The following is a 15,970-nucleotide window of genomic DNA, read 5'->3' as shown; positions in this document are numbered from 1 at the left end:
ATGTATAAACAAAATATTTTACAATGTTTACATCAGAGTGGATAAGTCTAGCTATATCTAGTTCACTGATTAAACTCTCAGAAGGAATCTCGTTCAAAGTTCATTCTGCGGTGTAGGTTGGTGCCTGTTTTCAAACTGAAAAGACTACTGTTTGGCATCAAATAAAAATACTGAGTGAGGTGAGAAGGGAATTTTTAATTTATTCTAAGAAGGATGACTTTTCCATTGTAAGGATTTAGTGGAGGATGTAGACAAAAGAGAAGTCCAATTTCATGGGGCCCATGTCTCTGATAAATGTGATTCAGGGCCTGAATCTCTACAAAATCTGGGAATTCAGTTTGTATGAAGTATTTGCTTTGGCATGATACCAATTTCGTATTTTAAGGAATTTAACCATAATAGAACTCACATTAAATACAAAACTATATAATGACTCATTTTTATCTATTACTATTTATAGCCAATTACAATGACTCTACCTCTCTGATTCAATGTGATTAAACTAATGACTGAGGAAGTTAAACAAAAGGGTGGCTCCCAACGAATGAATCAAACAAGGAGGGGCACTGCAATTATAAAGCTGACATTCAGCCACATTTCTTGGATAAGGAGCAATAAAGATGATAAAACAGTGTTATTTCTTTATGTTTTACTGGAGAGTTTTTCTTTATTTACTAAAGTCAAAAGGTTCAGGAATTTTTTACAATGTCCAACCTTGCCCAGTTGAAATGTATGACTAAGTCAACAAATCATATGGTTTCTCTACTTTCACAGCTACCTCATTCTTCTAGACTTAAGTTAAAGAGTCAATTCATGTTCCACACTAGTGAAATGGAGCCCTCAGCAGTCTTTCCCTCATACAAGCTAGCTTATCTTTAAGAAGAAATACAATACGAAAGAATTGTCATTGAGAGTGATGAAAATACCTTACCGTCTCTTGCAGAGCGACCTGAGAAAAGCTAGTCAGTTCTTGCTAGGTTTAAGTTTGTCAGATGAAGAGAGTATTTTCCTTTTTCAAAATCAGACAAAATATTCCCTTATTTATAATAATAAAAAAACCTCATCTATGTTTGTCAATCAGTCAGAGCAAAGCCACAATTCCGAGTTATCAGAAAAATTCATACCAAAGTGTTGTCTGCTTTTCCACCTTCCAGGGTCACTTCCAAATTAGAAAGTGCTGCTTCTACTTCGTCGACCTCAGGCTCATTTGTAAAATCCTGTATTTCAGTAGACAACGACAGTTTGCTAATGTGATACTACAACAAAAACAGAGGTTTTAGGAATGTTATAAACACGAGGGAATCCATCGGTCATTTCTTCTTTGAAGACAATTCCCCTGTAATACTGAACATCTCCTGGAAGGAGATCTCCCAGCTATGTAGGGAAAATGAAATACAATTTAAATTATTCTGAGATTTATGGTTAGTCATGTTCCAACTCAGTTCTTTTCCATCACTGGTTGAACTTGTAGTGCAGAAGAGATGAGGACGGCAAGACTGATGCCTTATAAGATGTGCATGTGGATGGGTTATGAGGAATATTTTAAATTTAAATTTACTACCCTCATTTTCAGCTCTTTTTCAAAGAAAAAAAATCAGTATGAAGAAAATGAAACTTTAAGGAGAACAAATTTGCTTTGTCTCCTTTCAGAGAAAGGTACCGAGGTTCCCATACCTGTAGTGCTGCAAAGATCAACATTTCTTCCTCTGTGCAGTCAATTTCTTCTAAGAGAATGGCCCACCTGGCTTGTTCATAGAGTTGGTTTATTCGGACAGCATCGTACTAGAGAAAGAAATAGATATACGTGTGTGTATATGTATGAGGGGGCATATTTACATTCCACAATACAAAAGATCTAGAATAACTGAGGCCAATCCTTGTTAATCAGATGCAATAAACTTTAGTTCAGGTAACTGAAAGAAACCCCTCTATCTTTCCACTGCCCCAGCTCATTTTACTTCTGAATTAAGAACTTTCTTTCTCAAAATATTTTCCAGAGCTTCTTCAAGGGGCCAAACTGACCCATCTTAGATTCCAGTATTTTCCCTTTCTTATCACACTTCTATTGTTGGGAAACACAGGTAGTGAAATGGTTTATGTGATAAGTAGTATAAGGAGAAGGGGTCCCCAGGCTGATCTGTAGACTCTGTAAATCTAATCAGAATCTGACAGGGGTTTTTAGTGGAACTTCATGCAAGCTGATCAAGTTGGGCTGGAAGAGACAATGTTCAAATATCTCCAACAACATTTTGAAAAAGAACAATGCTGGGGAGACACTTGTCCTCCCAGATATTAAAATATATAATAAAGTGGCAGCAACTAAAATAGTGTGGTATTGGTATAGCAATGCACAAAATTTCAATAAGCAATATCTAGCAACAGACCTATGTATGTATATAATTTAATATAAAATAAAATGGCATTTTATCAGCAGGGGAAGAAAGAATTCAGCACTGTAACAGTGTTAAAAATGCCAAGCAATTTGGAGAACAAAAATCGAAAATCACAAAACAATCTTACACATCCAAAACACATAAATTACAGATAGATTAAAGAATCTAAACATGCAAAACCACAATGAGATACCACTTCACATCCACTAGGATGAATCTAATCTAAAGGACAGATAATGACAAATATTGGTGAGAATGTGGACAAATTGGAACCCCTGTGCATTGTTGGTGGGAATGTAAAATGGTGTAGCCTCCATGGGAAACAGTTTGGCAGTTCCTGAAAAAGTTGAACATAGAATATTATCCAGCAATTCCACTCATAAGTATATACTGAAAAAAATTGAAAACCGGGACTCAAACAAATACTATTACACCAATGTTCATAGTAGCATTATTCACAATTGCCAAAAGCTAGAAACAACCAAAATATATATCAATAGATGATTGAATAAACAAAATGTAATATATATCCAATACATACAATGGAATACAATGGAGTATTATTCAGCCTTAAAAAGGAAAGGAATTCTGATACATGCTATAACATAAATGAACCTTGAGGACATTATGCTCAGTGAAATCAGACAGACACAAAAGGACAATTATTGTATGATTCCACTTATATGGAGTACCTAGACTAGGCAAATTCATACAGACGGGAAGTAGGATAGAGGTTACTATGGGCTGGAGGAAGGGGAGAATGGGGAGCTTTGTTTAATGGGTACAGCGTTTCTGTACAGGATGATGAAATAGTTCTGAAAATAGTGGTGATAGTTGCACAACACTGTGAATGTACTTAATGCCACTGAATTGTAGACCTAAAAATGGTTAAAATGGCAAATGTTATGATTTGTATATTTTATCATAATTTAAAAAAGTCAAAAAAAAAAACACCCCAGACTTGTACATGAATGTTCACAGCAGTATTTTTCATAATAGCCAAAAAGTAGAAACAATCCAGATGTCCATCAGCCGACAAATGCATAAATACATATACATATAATGGAATATTATTTGGCAATAAAAAGAAATGAAATACTGATACATGCTACAATATGAATGGACCTTGAAAATATTATGCTAAGTGAAAGAAACTGTCACAAAGTACCACATAGTTTGTATACTGTATAACTCCATTTACATGAAATGTCCAGAATAAGCAAATCCATAGAGACAGAAAGTAGACTGATGGTTGCTTAGGACTGGGAGGGTTGGAGGGAAATGGGAAGAGACTCCTAATGGGTGATGGACTTCTTGGTGGGATGATGAAAATGCTCTGAAATTAGATAGTGGTGTTGGTTGCACAACTCTGCGAATATACTAAAAAACACTGATTTGTACATATTAAATGGGTGAAATGTTGGTATGTGAAATGCATGGTATTATGTGAATTATATATCTAAAAGCAGTTATAAAAAATCTAAAGATAACAATCAAAACTATTAGAAGGAAACATGACAAAAAACTTTTTGTAATTTTTCAGCAAGGAAGCCTTTTCTAAGCAAGACAGGAAAACTTCAGGTTATGCTGCATAAGGCTGAGTTGACAATCAATAACTAAACATTATTAAGTGAAAAATACCCTGAAGAAGATTATATGTTTATAAGATATAGATTGAAAGAAAATATCTGCAATAAAAAAGGTAATATCCATTTCACACAAAGTGCTCCTATAAATAAATACAAAAAATATAAAGAGTTCAATAGAAGATGGGGCAAATATATATATCAACGGGCAATTCACAGAAGAAACCAAAATGGCCACATAAACATTAGAAAAGATTCTCAACCTCACTAGTAATCAGAGAATTCAAATTAAAACAAGAAGACATAGGGCTTCCTTGGTGGTGCAGTGGTTAAGAATCCTCCTGCCAATGCAGGGGACACAGGTTCGAGCCCTGGTCCGGGAAGATCCCACGTGCCATGGAGCAACTAAGCCTGTGCGCCACAACTACTGAGCCTACGTGCTGCAGCTACTGAAGCCTGTGCGCCTAGAGCCCGTGCTCCACAACAAGAGAAGCCACTGCAATGGGAAGCCCGCACACCACAATGAAGAGTAGCCCCCGCTCGCCGCAACTAGAGAAAGCCTGCACACAGCAACAAAGACCCAACACAACCAAAAAATAAATAAATAAAATAAATAAATTTATTTTAAAAACCCCCAAAAAACAAGATGACATAATTTCTATTTTCTTATCAGATTTACCCAGGCTGTAAGTACTGATAATGGCTGGTATTGGTGAGGATGTGGTGCAAACGGGCACTTACACATATGAGATCAGTAGGAAGAACTTTGGCGGGATATTTAAATGGTTTTTTTGCCCTTTCTTGAGCATGTCCATAGTTACTATTCTAAAGAAATGCAAAGCACTCATCAAAGACACTTGTACAAGAATGTTCACAGTTTTTGAAAGAGGAAACATTTCAAGCAACTCACAGGTCCTGAAAAACTATAGCCTTTCCTTTGATTATTTTGTACTGGTTAAAAAAAATGAGTCAGACACATATGCTGACATGAAAAGATGGCCGTGATATATTATGAAGTAAAAAGAAGCGAGCTACACAGCAAATACATGATCCTATTCATGTAGGAAGAAAAGATCCTGAAAATCTGTTCAAAAATACGTTTATAAATGTATGTGAAAAAATCTGCATGAATGATTAATCATTAAGCTGTTAACTGTGGCTAGTTCTCAGGAGAAAGGTCATGGTAAAGGACTATTTTCCATTTTTACTCTAAATAATTCCTTTTTAGTTTTAGTCATTTTTAAGTGTACGGTTCAGTGGCATTAAGTACACTCGCATTGCTGTGCAACCATTACCACCATCTGTGTCCAGAACTCATTTCATCTTGCAAAACTGGAATTCTGTACTGATTAAACAATAACTCCTATGTTTGATTTTCTTTCTTTTTTTTTTTCATATTGAGGCTACACTTTACTGTATCCTTTAAAAAAGATAAAATGTTGAAGATAACATGGGGGAGAAATAGAAAGATAGTCAGAATACCTAAACAGGTTTATCACGGGTTGGTTGGCATGAGTTTGTTTTTCCTTTTGCATTAACTTTATGTACACTAGGGAAAAAGGTGACAGGGAAGGTCAAAATCCGCAGTGAGCAGAGCCTGGCAAGCGGTGCTGCTCTTAGGCCAGTGGGACTGTGACCTGTCCACAGGCTCCCTCCTTCTCAGCATTTCTAAAGCTGCTTGGAAAGGAGGGCAAATGCAGATCCAGGGGTGTGGTTTTCAGGAGGCTGGAACAATAAGAATCTTAAGAAAGTCTGTCCTGGTTTTGTGAACTTTGACAGGTGTCATGGAAACCCTCAGGAGTTTGCCCCAGAATCCTCCAAAAACAAACCAAAACATGACACGCATAAAAACATTCATGGTATCATCATTCATAACAGCTCCAAACCAGAAACAACCCAATGTCCCTCAACTGGAAAATGGATAAACAAGTGTATCCAAATGTGTCCATCCACACGATAGGACACCATTCCAGCAAAAACACAGATAAACTTCGAAGTCATCATGCCGAGAGTCCAGATACAAGACTACACACTGTATGATTCCATACGTGAAATTTCTAGAAAAGGTAAAACTCAAGACGGAAAGCAGACCAGGTGCGGGCTGGGGCTGGTGGCAGGGACTGACCACAAATGGGTATGAGGAAACATTTTTGGGTGACACAAGTGTTTTAAAACTAGACTGTGGTGATGGTTGCACAACTATATAGATTCACTAAAAATCACATTGTACACTTACAATGGGTAAATTTTATGGTATGTCAATTATATTGTAATCCAAAGACATGACAACTAAACAAACCACACACACAGTGCACACCAAAACCAGGCACCCAACCCCCAACCCTCTCCCCCAAAAAGGCCCCGCCTTTAATTCACAGCTGAAACGCAAAATCTAAATAGTATGCGCGGTTGCCGAAATCTGAATTGGACTAACAAACTGTCATATTTATCTATCATCTATCCATCTATCTATCTATCTATCATCTATCTATCTATCTATCTATCTATCTATCTATCTATCTCTCCCTCTCTGTCTGCTGTAGGGGTTTTAGTGAGAGTAAGTTAAATCACCCTATAAGGCTTTTCTCTCAAATGCAGTTAGAAAAGGTTTTAAAAATTTAATAAGAGCTTCCTCACCTAAAAATACTTAACTCCTCTCCACCCCAAGCCAGATTAAAAAAAAACTCTTTGACAGAATATTGGTTAAACAAGAGTTGCCTGCATTTACAGACTAACATCAAGAGAAGAAGCCGGGCCAGCCTGGCTCCTGCTGAGGAACCTGGATTCCTCTGCGGCATCCACAGAGCTCTGGATTTTCCTCTTTGGAGGCTTGTTCACATTCCCACTGAGGCTCTGGGACAGCACAAGGTCCTGGGTCTTCACAGGTTCATTCATTAACAGGTATCCCAAAAGCTTTTTTCCTGAGAACTCTTTCAGTGGTTTCAGCGACTCAGAAACAAATTTTTCCCTGGTGGGAACTGGCTACTGCTGCCCTCTCCTTGGCCCTCAATTTCCTTTGTCTCCTGGTTAATTGAAAATAGAAACCACCAAAGCACGTAGTTTCTGCCAACTCCACTGCATGAATCTCTGTTTCTCCCTATCTGGCCAATTCAGTAAACCCTTCCCTCCTTCCACCAACCAACAATATAAAAAATAACAAAACCTACCTCCCATAGTTTTCATGCTCTCAGGAAAGGATTACTATTTGGATCTAATCACTCTTAAGTGATTCCCTAAAAACTTGGGTAGGAAGTTTTTAAAATTAATTAATTAATTAATTATTTTGGCTGTGCTGTATCTTCATTGCTGCATGCAGGCTTTCTCTAGTTGCGGCAAGCGTGGGCTACTCTTCGTTTAGGTGCACGTGCTTCTCATTGTGGTGGCTTCTCTTGTTGCAGAGCATGGGCTCTAGGTGTGCGGGCTTCAGTAGTTGCGACATGCGGGCTCAGTAGTTGCGGCACACAGGCTCAGTAGTTGTGGCTCACGGCTTAGTTGCTCTGTGGCATGTGGGATCTTCCCGGACCAGGGCTCAAACCTGTGTCCCCTGCATTGGCAGGCGGATTCTTAACCACTGGACCACCAGGGAAGTCCCCAGTTGGATAGCAAGTTTTAGTATCTTCTAGGCCTCTTATTAAAACTGATGTGCCTTGGGACTTCCCTGGTGGCTCAGTGCTTAAGAATCCTCCTGCCAATGCAGGGGACACGGGTTTGAGCCCTGGTCCGGGAAGATCCCACATGCCAAGGAGCTAGGCCCGTCCCATGCGCCACAACTACTGAGCCTGCACTCTAGAGCCCACAAGCCACAACTACTGAGCCCATCTGCCACAACTACTGAAGCCTGCGTGCCTAGAGCCTGTGCTCCGCAACAAGAGAAACCACTGCAGTGAGAAGCCCACGCACCACAAGGAAGAGTAGCCCCCGCTTGCAGCAACTAGAGAAAGCCCGCGCGCAGCAACGAAGACCCAACACAGCCAAAAATAAATAAATGAATAAATTTATAAAAACAAACAAAGAAACAAAAAACTGATGTGCCTTTTCTCTAGTGAACATTTTAAAAAATACTATAAACTACTGGAGTCACAGAAGTTTTTTTTAAAAAAATGCACACATTTTAAAATGCACTTAGGGCTTCCCTGGTGGCGCAGTGGTTGAGAATCTGCCTGCCAATGCAGGGGACACGGGTTTGAGCCCTGGTCTGGGAAGATCCCATATGCCGCGGAGCAACTCGGCCCGTGAGCCACAATTACTGAGCCTGCGCGTCTGGAGCCTGTGCTCCGCAACAAGAGAGGCTGTGATAATGAGAGGCCCGCGCACCGTGATGAAGAGTGGCCCCCACTTGCCACAACTAGAGAAAGCCCTCGCACAGAAACGAAGACCCAACACAGCCATAAATAATAAATAACTAAATAAAATAAAATAAAAGACAAAACTGTAGTTCCCAGAGGCTCTCATTATAAAAAAAAAATAATAAAATAATAAAAAAATAAAAAAAGATAAAATGCACTTAAATGGGGCAAGAGAGTATATAATGATGGAATTCATTTTGAATGAATTCAAAAGGGACAAAGGGTGTACAATAAAAAGTCAGTCTCTTACCCTTCCTTGTTCCCCACAAAGTGTAGTTTCTCTACCGATGGTTTTGTACCTTGTTCTTTTTCATTCAGTAATATTCCCTGAATATGCTCCCCATCAAAAGAAAGCTGATTCATTCTTCCTAATCAAAACACTGTATGAGGGCTTCCCTGGTGGTGCAGTGGTTGAGAATCTGCCTGCCAATGCAGGGGACATGGGTTCGAGCCCTGGTCTGGGAAGATACCACATGCCGTGGAGCAACTAGGCCCGTGAGCCACAATTACTGAGCCTGCGCGTCTGGAGCCTGTGCTCCGCAACAAGAGAGGCTGTGATAATAAGAGGCCCGCGCACCGCGATGAAGAGTGGCCCCCACTTGCCACAACTAGAGAAAGCCCTCACACAGAAACGAAGACCCAACACAGCTATAAATAAACAAACAAATAAATAAATAAATAAATAAATAAACAAACCCAAAGTTAAAAAAAAAAAAAAGACAACTAAACTCAACAGTTTAAAAAAAAAAAAAAACAACACTATATGAATGGACCATAACGTATTTAACCAGTTCCCTATTGATGGATGTTTAGGTGGTTTCCAATTTTTCCCTAAAACAAATAATGTAATAACTGTTCTTGTGTACAGACATATCAACTCACATATTTGAGTATAACTGTGGTATAAATATCGAGGGGTGGATTTTCTGGGTCAAAGCCATGCAGAATTGTAATTCTGATAGATATTGCCAAATTGCCTTCCATAGAGGCTAGATTAATTCATAATTTGACCTACAAGCAGTGTATGTATGAGAGAGCCTGTTTCCCCACACTCTTGCTAAGATAGTGCATGAAACTTTTTGATCTTTGCCAGTAATAAGACCTTATAAGAGCCATTGTAGTTCCTTTTCTATGAACTATGTGTTCACATCCTTTGCTCATTAGTCTACTGGGTTGTTGGTATTTTATTATTGATTTGGAAGAGCTCTTGATATATTAGAGACTGGCCTTTTGTTTGTAGTATGTGTTGCAATGACTTTTTTTTAACTTCATTTATAATTTTTTGCCATGCATAAAATTTTCATTTTTTAATTAAAATGTACCAGTCTTTTCTTTATGGATTCTGGATTTTGCATTTTTAAAGTATATTATATTTGAAATGTATTCTAGTACTTTCATACATCTGAGATTTTAATCAGCGCCTGTTGCCTCAGCTCTACAGCTTGCTTGGATCTCTCCTCTGAAAGCCAGAGAAGAGAAGCTCCCTGGTCCTATTATATGATTTAACTCCTAAATGTAGGGTACTTTGTATGTTTGCAGTGGTTTCATGGGTGCTATCTTTGCTCTTCTTGATTTGATTGTAGATTCTTTGAAAGCACAAACTCTATCTTAAGTTTCTATATCCCTCTACCCAGGAGCCTTAAACTTGCTTTCATTTATAGCACTCTGTACTTTAGGAGGGCAGAGAAGGGAGGGCTGCCACAACTCTAGAGTGGTTGAGAATCATCCTGCACCCCAAAGTCCTATCCCACCAGCTTGAGTTTTCCTGTCACCTTTGGGTTGACAGCTGCTATTTTGCAGTTAGATTCAGATACATTTTGTTCATAGGCTATGGACACAGAACTCCTTACCAATTAAGCAAGCAGGGGCTGGAGGCAAAGAGCCTAGGACAACAGCCCTAGTAACCTTTGCCTTCCGGGTTCTTGTCCCCTTCGGAAGTATGATTCCTTTTAATCTTCCACTTTTTAGACAACACATTTTTAACACTGCCCCTCCATGTTTGATATTTATGCTGATGATCTGCCATGTCTGAATTCCTTGACTGTGATGTCACTTACATGTTCCTGACTATTATTTTAAGCAGTAGATGACTGAGTTTACTTTTAGCATTGAGCTCAATTGCCAAAGCAAGGGTTTTAATGGGGAATCTCTTGGCAAAGAAATTGATAGGAGGGTCTCCAAGGACCAGCTGATCCCATCCTGGAGCAGGCGACTAGGAAAGTCTGACTCTCCCAGCATCCTTGCAGCACGTAGGGGTTGAGAGTAAAGGAAATATCAGAAGTGCTCCCTAACTCCAAGGAGTTTGCAGTTTATTTGTAGAGAAAATCCATGAATGTGGTACAATTAGAGGTGTGAGTCCTGAAATTACACTCAGTTGTGGCTCAGAGAAGGGAAGGGCCAGTGTGACCAAGAGTAGAGAAAAGCTCCTTTCTGGAAGGAATAAGACCTGAATGTGATCTTAGGGCAGGGTTTCTGAATCTGCGATTCTTGGATTTGGGAGTCTAAATCAGGTGGTCCATAAGCCTGGATTAGGAAAACCTACACCTCTATTTGCAACGGCTCTTAATGGAAATTTAGCATTTCCTTCCATGGTGAATGTAGGCCACAAACCGCAGTACTACAGAGCACTTATGACTTCATGACTACCAGAATCACAGATTTTTCATATTGCATCACAGTTGCTGTTTTCAAATAATGCTCACATTCATCATCACTTTGATATCAACTAATTAAACAGATATGTTACTTACATCCATTTTGAAAAAGATTTTGGTTACTATAGTTCAATATAGTTCCATTTTGCAATCCTATGTATTTTATTTCATAAATTTGAAAACGTTATTCTAACATCCAGCAGTTTTGGGCCCTCAACTTCTATCTTAGTTCTTGGCACACGGTAGTTGTTCGATAAACAAATGAATAAATAAAACAACAGGGGCACAAGTCTGAAGAGATAAATTGGGGCCACATTCCTGACTTAGCAATTAGAAAATGCATAAGTATGTTTTATTTATGTGTTATCTAGTTTCAGAAAAAAATTTAAGGCAGTTTATTAGAATAGCATACAACAAGGTAGATTAAGTTACCTAGGAACTAGTCAAGGAAAGAGTAAAGCTGAGTCAGGAATGAGGCTAAAAATGAGGTCACAGAAAATGTAAAGATTTGGTTCTAGCAGGCAACACAAAAAAGAAAACCTGAATAGTTGTATAATTCACACTGCCCTTAAGAAAATCAAAACAATTGGTTAAGAGAAGCCATAACAGTAATTTCTCCAGAAGATTTTATCAAAGAAGAGCCAAAGTTTGCTTTCTTACCATGATTCACTGGAAGTGACGTACTCCAGATGCAAGCTAGGCCCATGGGCAGAAAGCTGGATCTCAACCAAAGACTGAGCAAGAGCTCCACAGAAACAAGGAAGAGGGCTTATTTTGAATCAGATGCCAGTTAGGTAAGCAGTGGGTGTCCAGATGGGCCTCTGGAGCCCAGACAAAATGAGGACCAAGGAAGAGACAGTGACACAAGAGGCAGAAACACTGCCATGGATGAGGAAGGGATGGGTGCAGAAAAGGCGACCCGAGGCAGGCCCCTTGGACAAGTGCCCGGTGGTAATCAAAGAAGAGCAGTCAGCTCGGAACTGGGATGGGAAGGATACAATCATGCTGTGCACTCAGAGGACTGGTGACCCAGTGTGTGTTTTCTACTTTGGGCCATTTTAAGTGCCAATTCACAACTCTACAAAAGGGAGAATTGGGACAAGGAAGGGGCAGATGTTCAGAGGAGTTATTTCACCATTCAGCTGTCCTAGGAAACTTCAGGTGGGAGATGTGCACTTAAAATGAGAGTTGGCAACCAGCTGGGGTCTTTATTTATCCAGATGATCCCTCTGTCTCATTGCCCAAGACTCATTCAGCACCGCAGTGGGGAGCCAGGTGTGTGCTATCATGAGGTCCTGGCTTCTTTGCCAAAACCCCTCCCCTCTTACCCTGGGCCCTGACAACTCCCTCCTTCCTAAGCATGAAGGACTCCAACTCTGTGAGCCACTCTCTTCTTGTTCCTGCTTCACCGTGAATGGAGAGGGGCAGCACATGCCATGAGTGAAGACTCTTAGAGACTCCCCTAACTCAGGGGTAGCCTACCATGCTCATTAGAGACAAACAGATGAAAATCCAGAGACCAGTATACATTTATTGGTCTAACCCTACAGAGCTAAACAGAAGGTTACATAAATTAATCCTAATTTTGAAAACTAAATAACTCAATTTTACACTTTCATGCATTCACATTAAAAAAAAAAAGGAGAGACAGAATTGAGAAAAAGTATCTTACTTTGGGATTCAAGTCAAAGAAAGTGTAGTATTTAAATCGTAACAGCAGCTGCTCATCCTCCTGGATGCCTTGTTCCATAAGGGAACGTGAGGAGTCTAGCCAACTAGAAAACAACAGGATGAGTTTTAAAAGTCAATCAATTTTACACACATAATTATAGTATTATATAATGTGTTTATATATACATATGCATGTATATCTAAATGTATACGTGTGTATACATACACCCTTGAACAAAGTCCGGGTAAGTAATATAACCAAAACTCAGTAAGGGAGATGACTTGATAATAGCTTATATCTCCATTTTATACATACAGCTTTCATACAGCTTTCCAAGTGCTTTTTTGTATGTATATATTTTCTCACTGACACTTTAAAGTAACCAACTGAAGGAGCCAGGGCAGTTCTTCTTCTTCTTTCTTTTTTTGAGTTAATTTTTTTACAATTTAATTTTATTTATTTTGGCTGCACCAGGTCTTAGTTGCGGCACGTGGGATCTTTAGTGGTGGCATGCGGACTCAGTTGCGGCACGTGGGATCTTTAGTTGTGGAATGCGGGCTCTTAGTTGCCGCATGTGGGATCTAGTTCCCTGACCAGGGATCGAACCCAGGCACCCTGCATTGGGAGCGCAGACTCTCACCCACTGGATCACCAGGGAAGTCCCCCAGGGCAGTTCTTATTTTCTCAGTTTTATGGATGAGGAAAATGAGCCTCAGCAACATTAAGTGATATGTTCAAGGTCACATGCCTCGTGGTGGAGCCAGAATGAGAATCTGCGCTTGCTGACTGTTGCATGTACTTGTGCTGCATGTACTTGTTGACTGCTGACCACTTCTACACCAGATGGTCCAACCCAGAACTGGCTCTATCTTACAGAAAGTTCTATGTAGAACTTTCTGTAACGATGGAAATATTCTATATTGCCCTGCCCAATTGAGTAGCCACTAGTCACACGTGGCTACTGAAGGTTTAAATGTGGCTAGTGCCACATTTTAATTTTAATTATATTCAAACATAAATGTAAATGTCCATATGCGGCTAGTGACTCCTGTACTGGGTAGCACAATTCTAGAGTTTGAAAGATAAGTACTGGCAATGGTGAGGGGTGATGAAAAGTTAACAACAAAACAAGGTGGGAATGAGGGGCATCCAATACCACTGAAGGAAAATGGCTTGAACTTCTATCAAGTATTTTATATATGTTTATATATATTGATTATATATACTTATATATGTAATATTCTATTACATATTATATATTCCCTTTTGGGAGAATAAGAATAACCAAGATTCAGTCTCCAACCTAAAGGAACTGACAGTCCAGTAGGGTAACCAAGCCTCATACTAAAGGAACAAGGTAACACTGGAGCCAAGAACAGGACTCAAGGGAAGTGACTGATCTTGAATGGTGACATCTGAGAAGGAGACTGTATGTGGCTGGGCTTTAAAGGACAAACAGGGATGGGCTGGTAGAGGAGGAGGAAAGGAGAGGGTTCTGGAGCAGGGGAAAAGCTGGAGATGAGGCGGTGACAGAAGAGTGAGCATGCACGTGGGGGGATGGGGTGCATGAGAGCACAGCAGGACGGACAGATGGACATCTTCGGGGCCAGATCTCACAGGGAATGGAGTGCTGTTAACAAACTTGACTTTGCTTGGTGGACAGCAGGGAGTGAAATAGATGGTGGTTTGAGAAATAGATTGTGTTTTCTGAGACCACTTCAAACAAATGCTGAAGGACTCACTCGCTGGATTGCAGAATGGAGAAGGAGTGCTCTACGAAAGACAGTGAGGCCACCTTGGGTCTCCCCTGCTGCTCCATGGTGACCAACCCACTTATAAGCTGTTCTACATTCCATAAAATACACTTTGCACACGTGTATGGGCAAAGAATTAGTATTCACATATGGTAAACCTTTGAATTAACCCAGTGCATAAATGTTGTCACACTTTAAATGTATTGAAATGATGAAAGGCTGCATTTTTCCCTTTTGTTGCTAAAATCAGCACTGATTTTTGTGAATAGTATACAATCCCTAGGCATGCTAACTTAAAAATGAAACACCCCCCTCCCCCATCCCTGCAGCATCTCTCTTACTATATCAACATCAGTTCACATAGAAGCAAAACGAAGTCATGTCCTTACCCTGCGTTAAGCTTGGCTTTGTCAACCAGAGACCGAGGCTGGTACATGTCAGCAAGAGCTTCTGGTGACTGAGGGGGCTGGCTGAATGCGAGGATACTGCAGTTTTGTTCAGTCAAAGGGCTGTCACTAAACCAAGTCATTGTGGATGACGCTGGCGTTCCGTTGATGGGGTCATATGTGGGGGTCATGGTTCTACTGTATAAGCCAGGACTTACTGCAAAGCAAAGGAGAGTATGAACTAGGATATGAGATTTGGGGTAGGAATCTTTAGAAAAATAATTACCAATATTGCTTGTACTAAAATGGATTTTGAACTTAAATGTTTGTTATCATTTAAAATAATCAGATGAGTCATGAGTGATGGGGAGAGAAGTTAAACACAGGTAAAACTCCTGTCTGAATATTTAGCTCCTGGGAAGCTTGGGAACTCATAGGCTGTAAAAACTTCCAAAATCAACCCAGACAGATGTGGGACTATCTCCTTCTCCTCAATAATTCAAAATTCTCCTATTTCGGTGGTGAGTTCTGGCACTATTAGAAAACTGGAGCTCTTGCAGAATGCATGCATACACTATATTCTTTGGCAAATCCCCTAAACAAATCACAGTATTTACAATTTTAAGAACCCAGCTAGTTGATGGTTTATAAATCATCTGACTCTAATTTGCATAAGGAAAGCGTAAATAATCCTTTTCATTCTTTGCATTGGAATATACTATGCAAGAAACCCTCAGAGCTGCAAGCAAGCTAGAGATTAATTCTTATATATAGGCATATCTTATTTTATTGTGCTTTGCAGATACTGGTTTTTTGTTTTTTTAGAAATTGAAGGTTTGTGGCAACTGTGTGTTGAGCAAGTCTATTGGCGCCATTTTTCCAATGGCATTTGCTCACTTTGTGTCTCTGTGCCACATTTTGGTAATTCTCCTAATATTTCAAACTTTTCCATGATTATTATATTTGTCATGGGGATCAGTGATCAGTGATCTTTGATGTTACTGCTATGACTTGCTGAAGGCTCAGATGATGTTAGCATTTTTAGAAATAAAGTATTTTTTAATTAAGGTATGTACATTTTTTTAAAGACATAATGCTATTGCACACTTAATAGTAACAGTAGAGTGTAAACTTTTATATGAGATGGGAAACAAAAAAAATTCGTGTGACTTGCTTTAT

At 39.5% G+C, this 15,970-nt stretch overlaps 1 protein-coding gene across 4 annotated transcripts in view; it reads right to left on the bottom strand.

Moving 5' to 3' along the window:
- The window catches only part of FERMT1 (FERM domain containing kindlin 1), a 48,502-nt gene that overhangs the window by 20,700 nt on the left and 11,832 nt on the right, over positions 1-15,970 (bottom strand). For all 4 annotated transcript variants that reach the window (XM_007191724.2, XM_007191726.2, XM_007191723.3 and 1 more), the window contains 4 exons: positions 14,795-15,008; positions 12,652-12,754; positions 1,675-1,782; positions 1,125-1,256 (listed from right to left, as the gene is read on the bottom strand). In XM_007191724.2, the coding sequence (XP_007191786.1) occupies positions 1,125-1,256; positions 1,675-1,782; positions 12,652-12,754; positions 14,795-15,008 (557 nt within the window). The remainder of the gene's footprint in view (positions 1-1,124; positions 1,257-1,674; positions 1,783-12,651; positions 12,755-14,794; positions 15,009-15,970) is intronic.

This window comes from Balaenoptera acutorostrata, chromosome 15 (genome assembly GCF_949987535.1).
Source record: "Balaenoptera acutorostrata chromosome 15, mBalAcu1.1, whole genome shotgun sequence".
NCBI classification, from domain to species: Eukaryota; Metazoa; Chordata; class Mammalia; order Artiodactyla; family Balaenopteridae; genus Balaenoptera; species Balaenoptera acutorostrata.
This window is presented reverse-complemented; position numbering and strand designations above follow the sequence as displayed.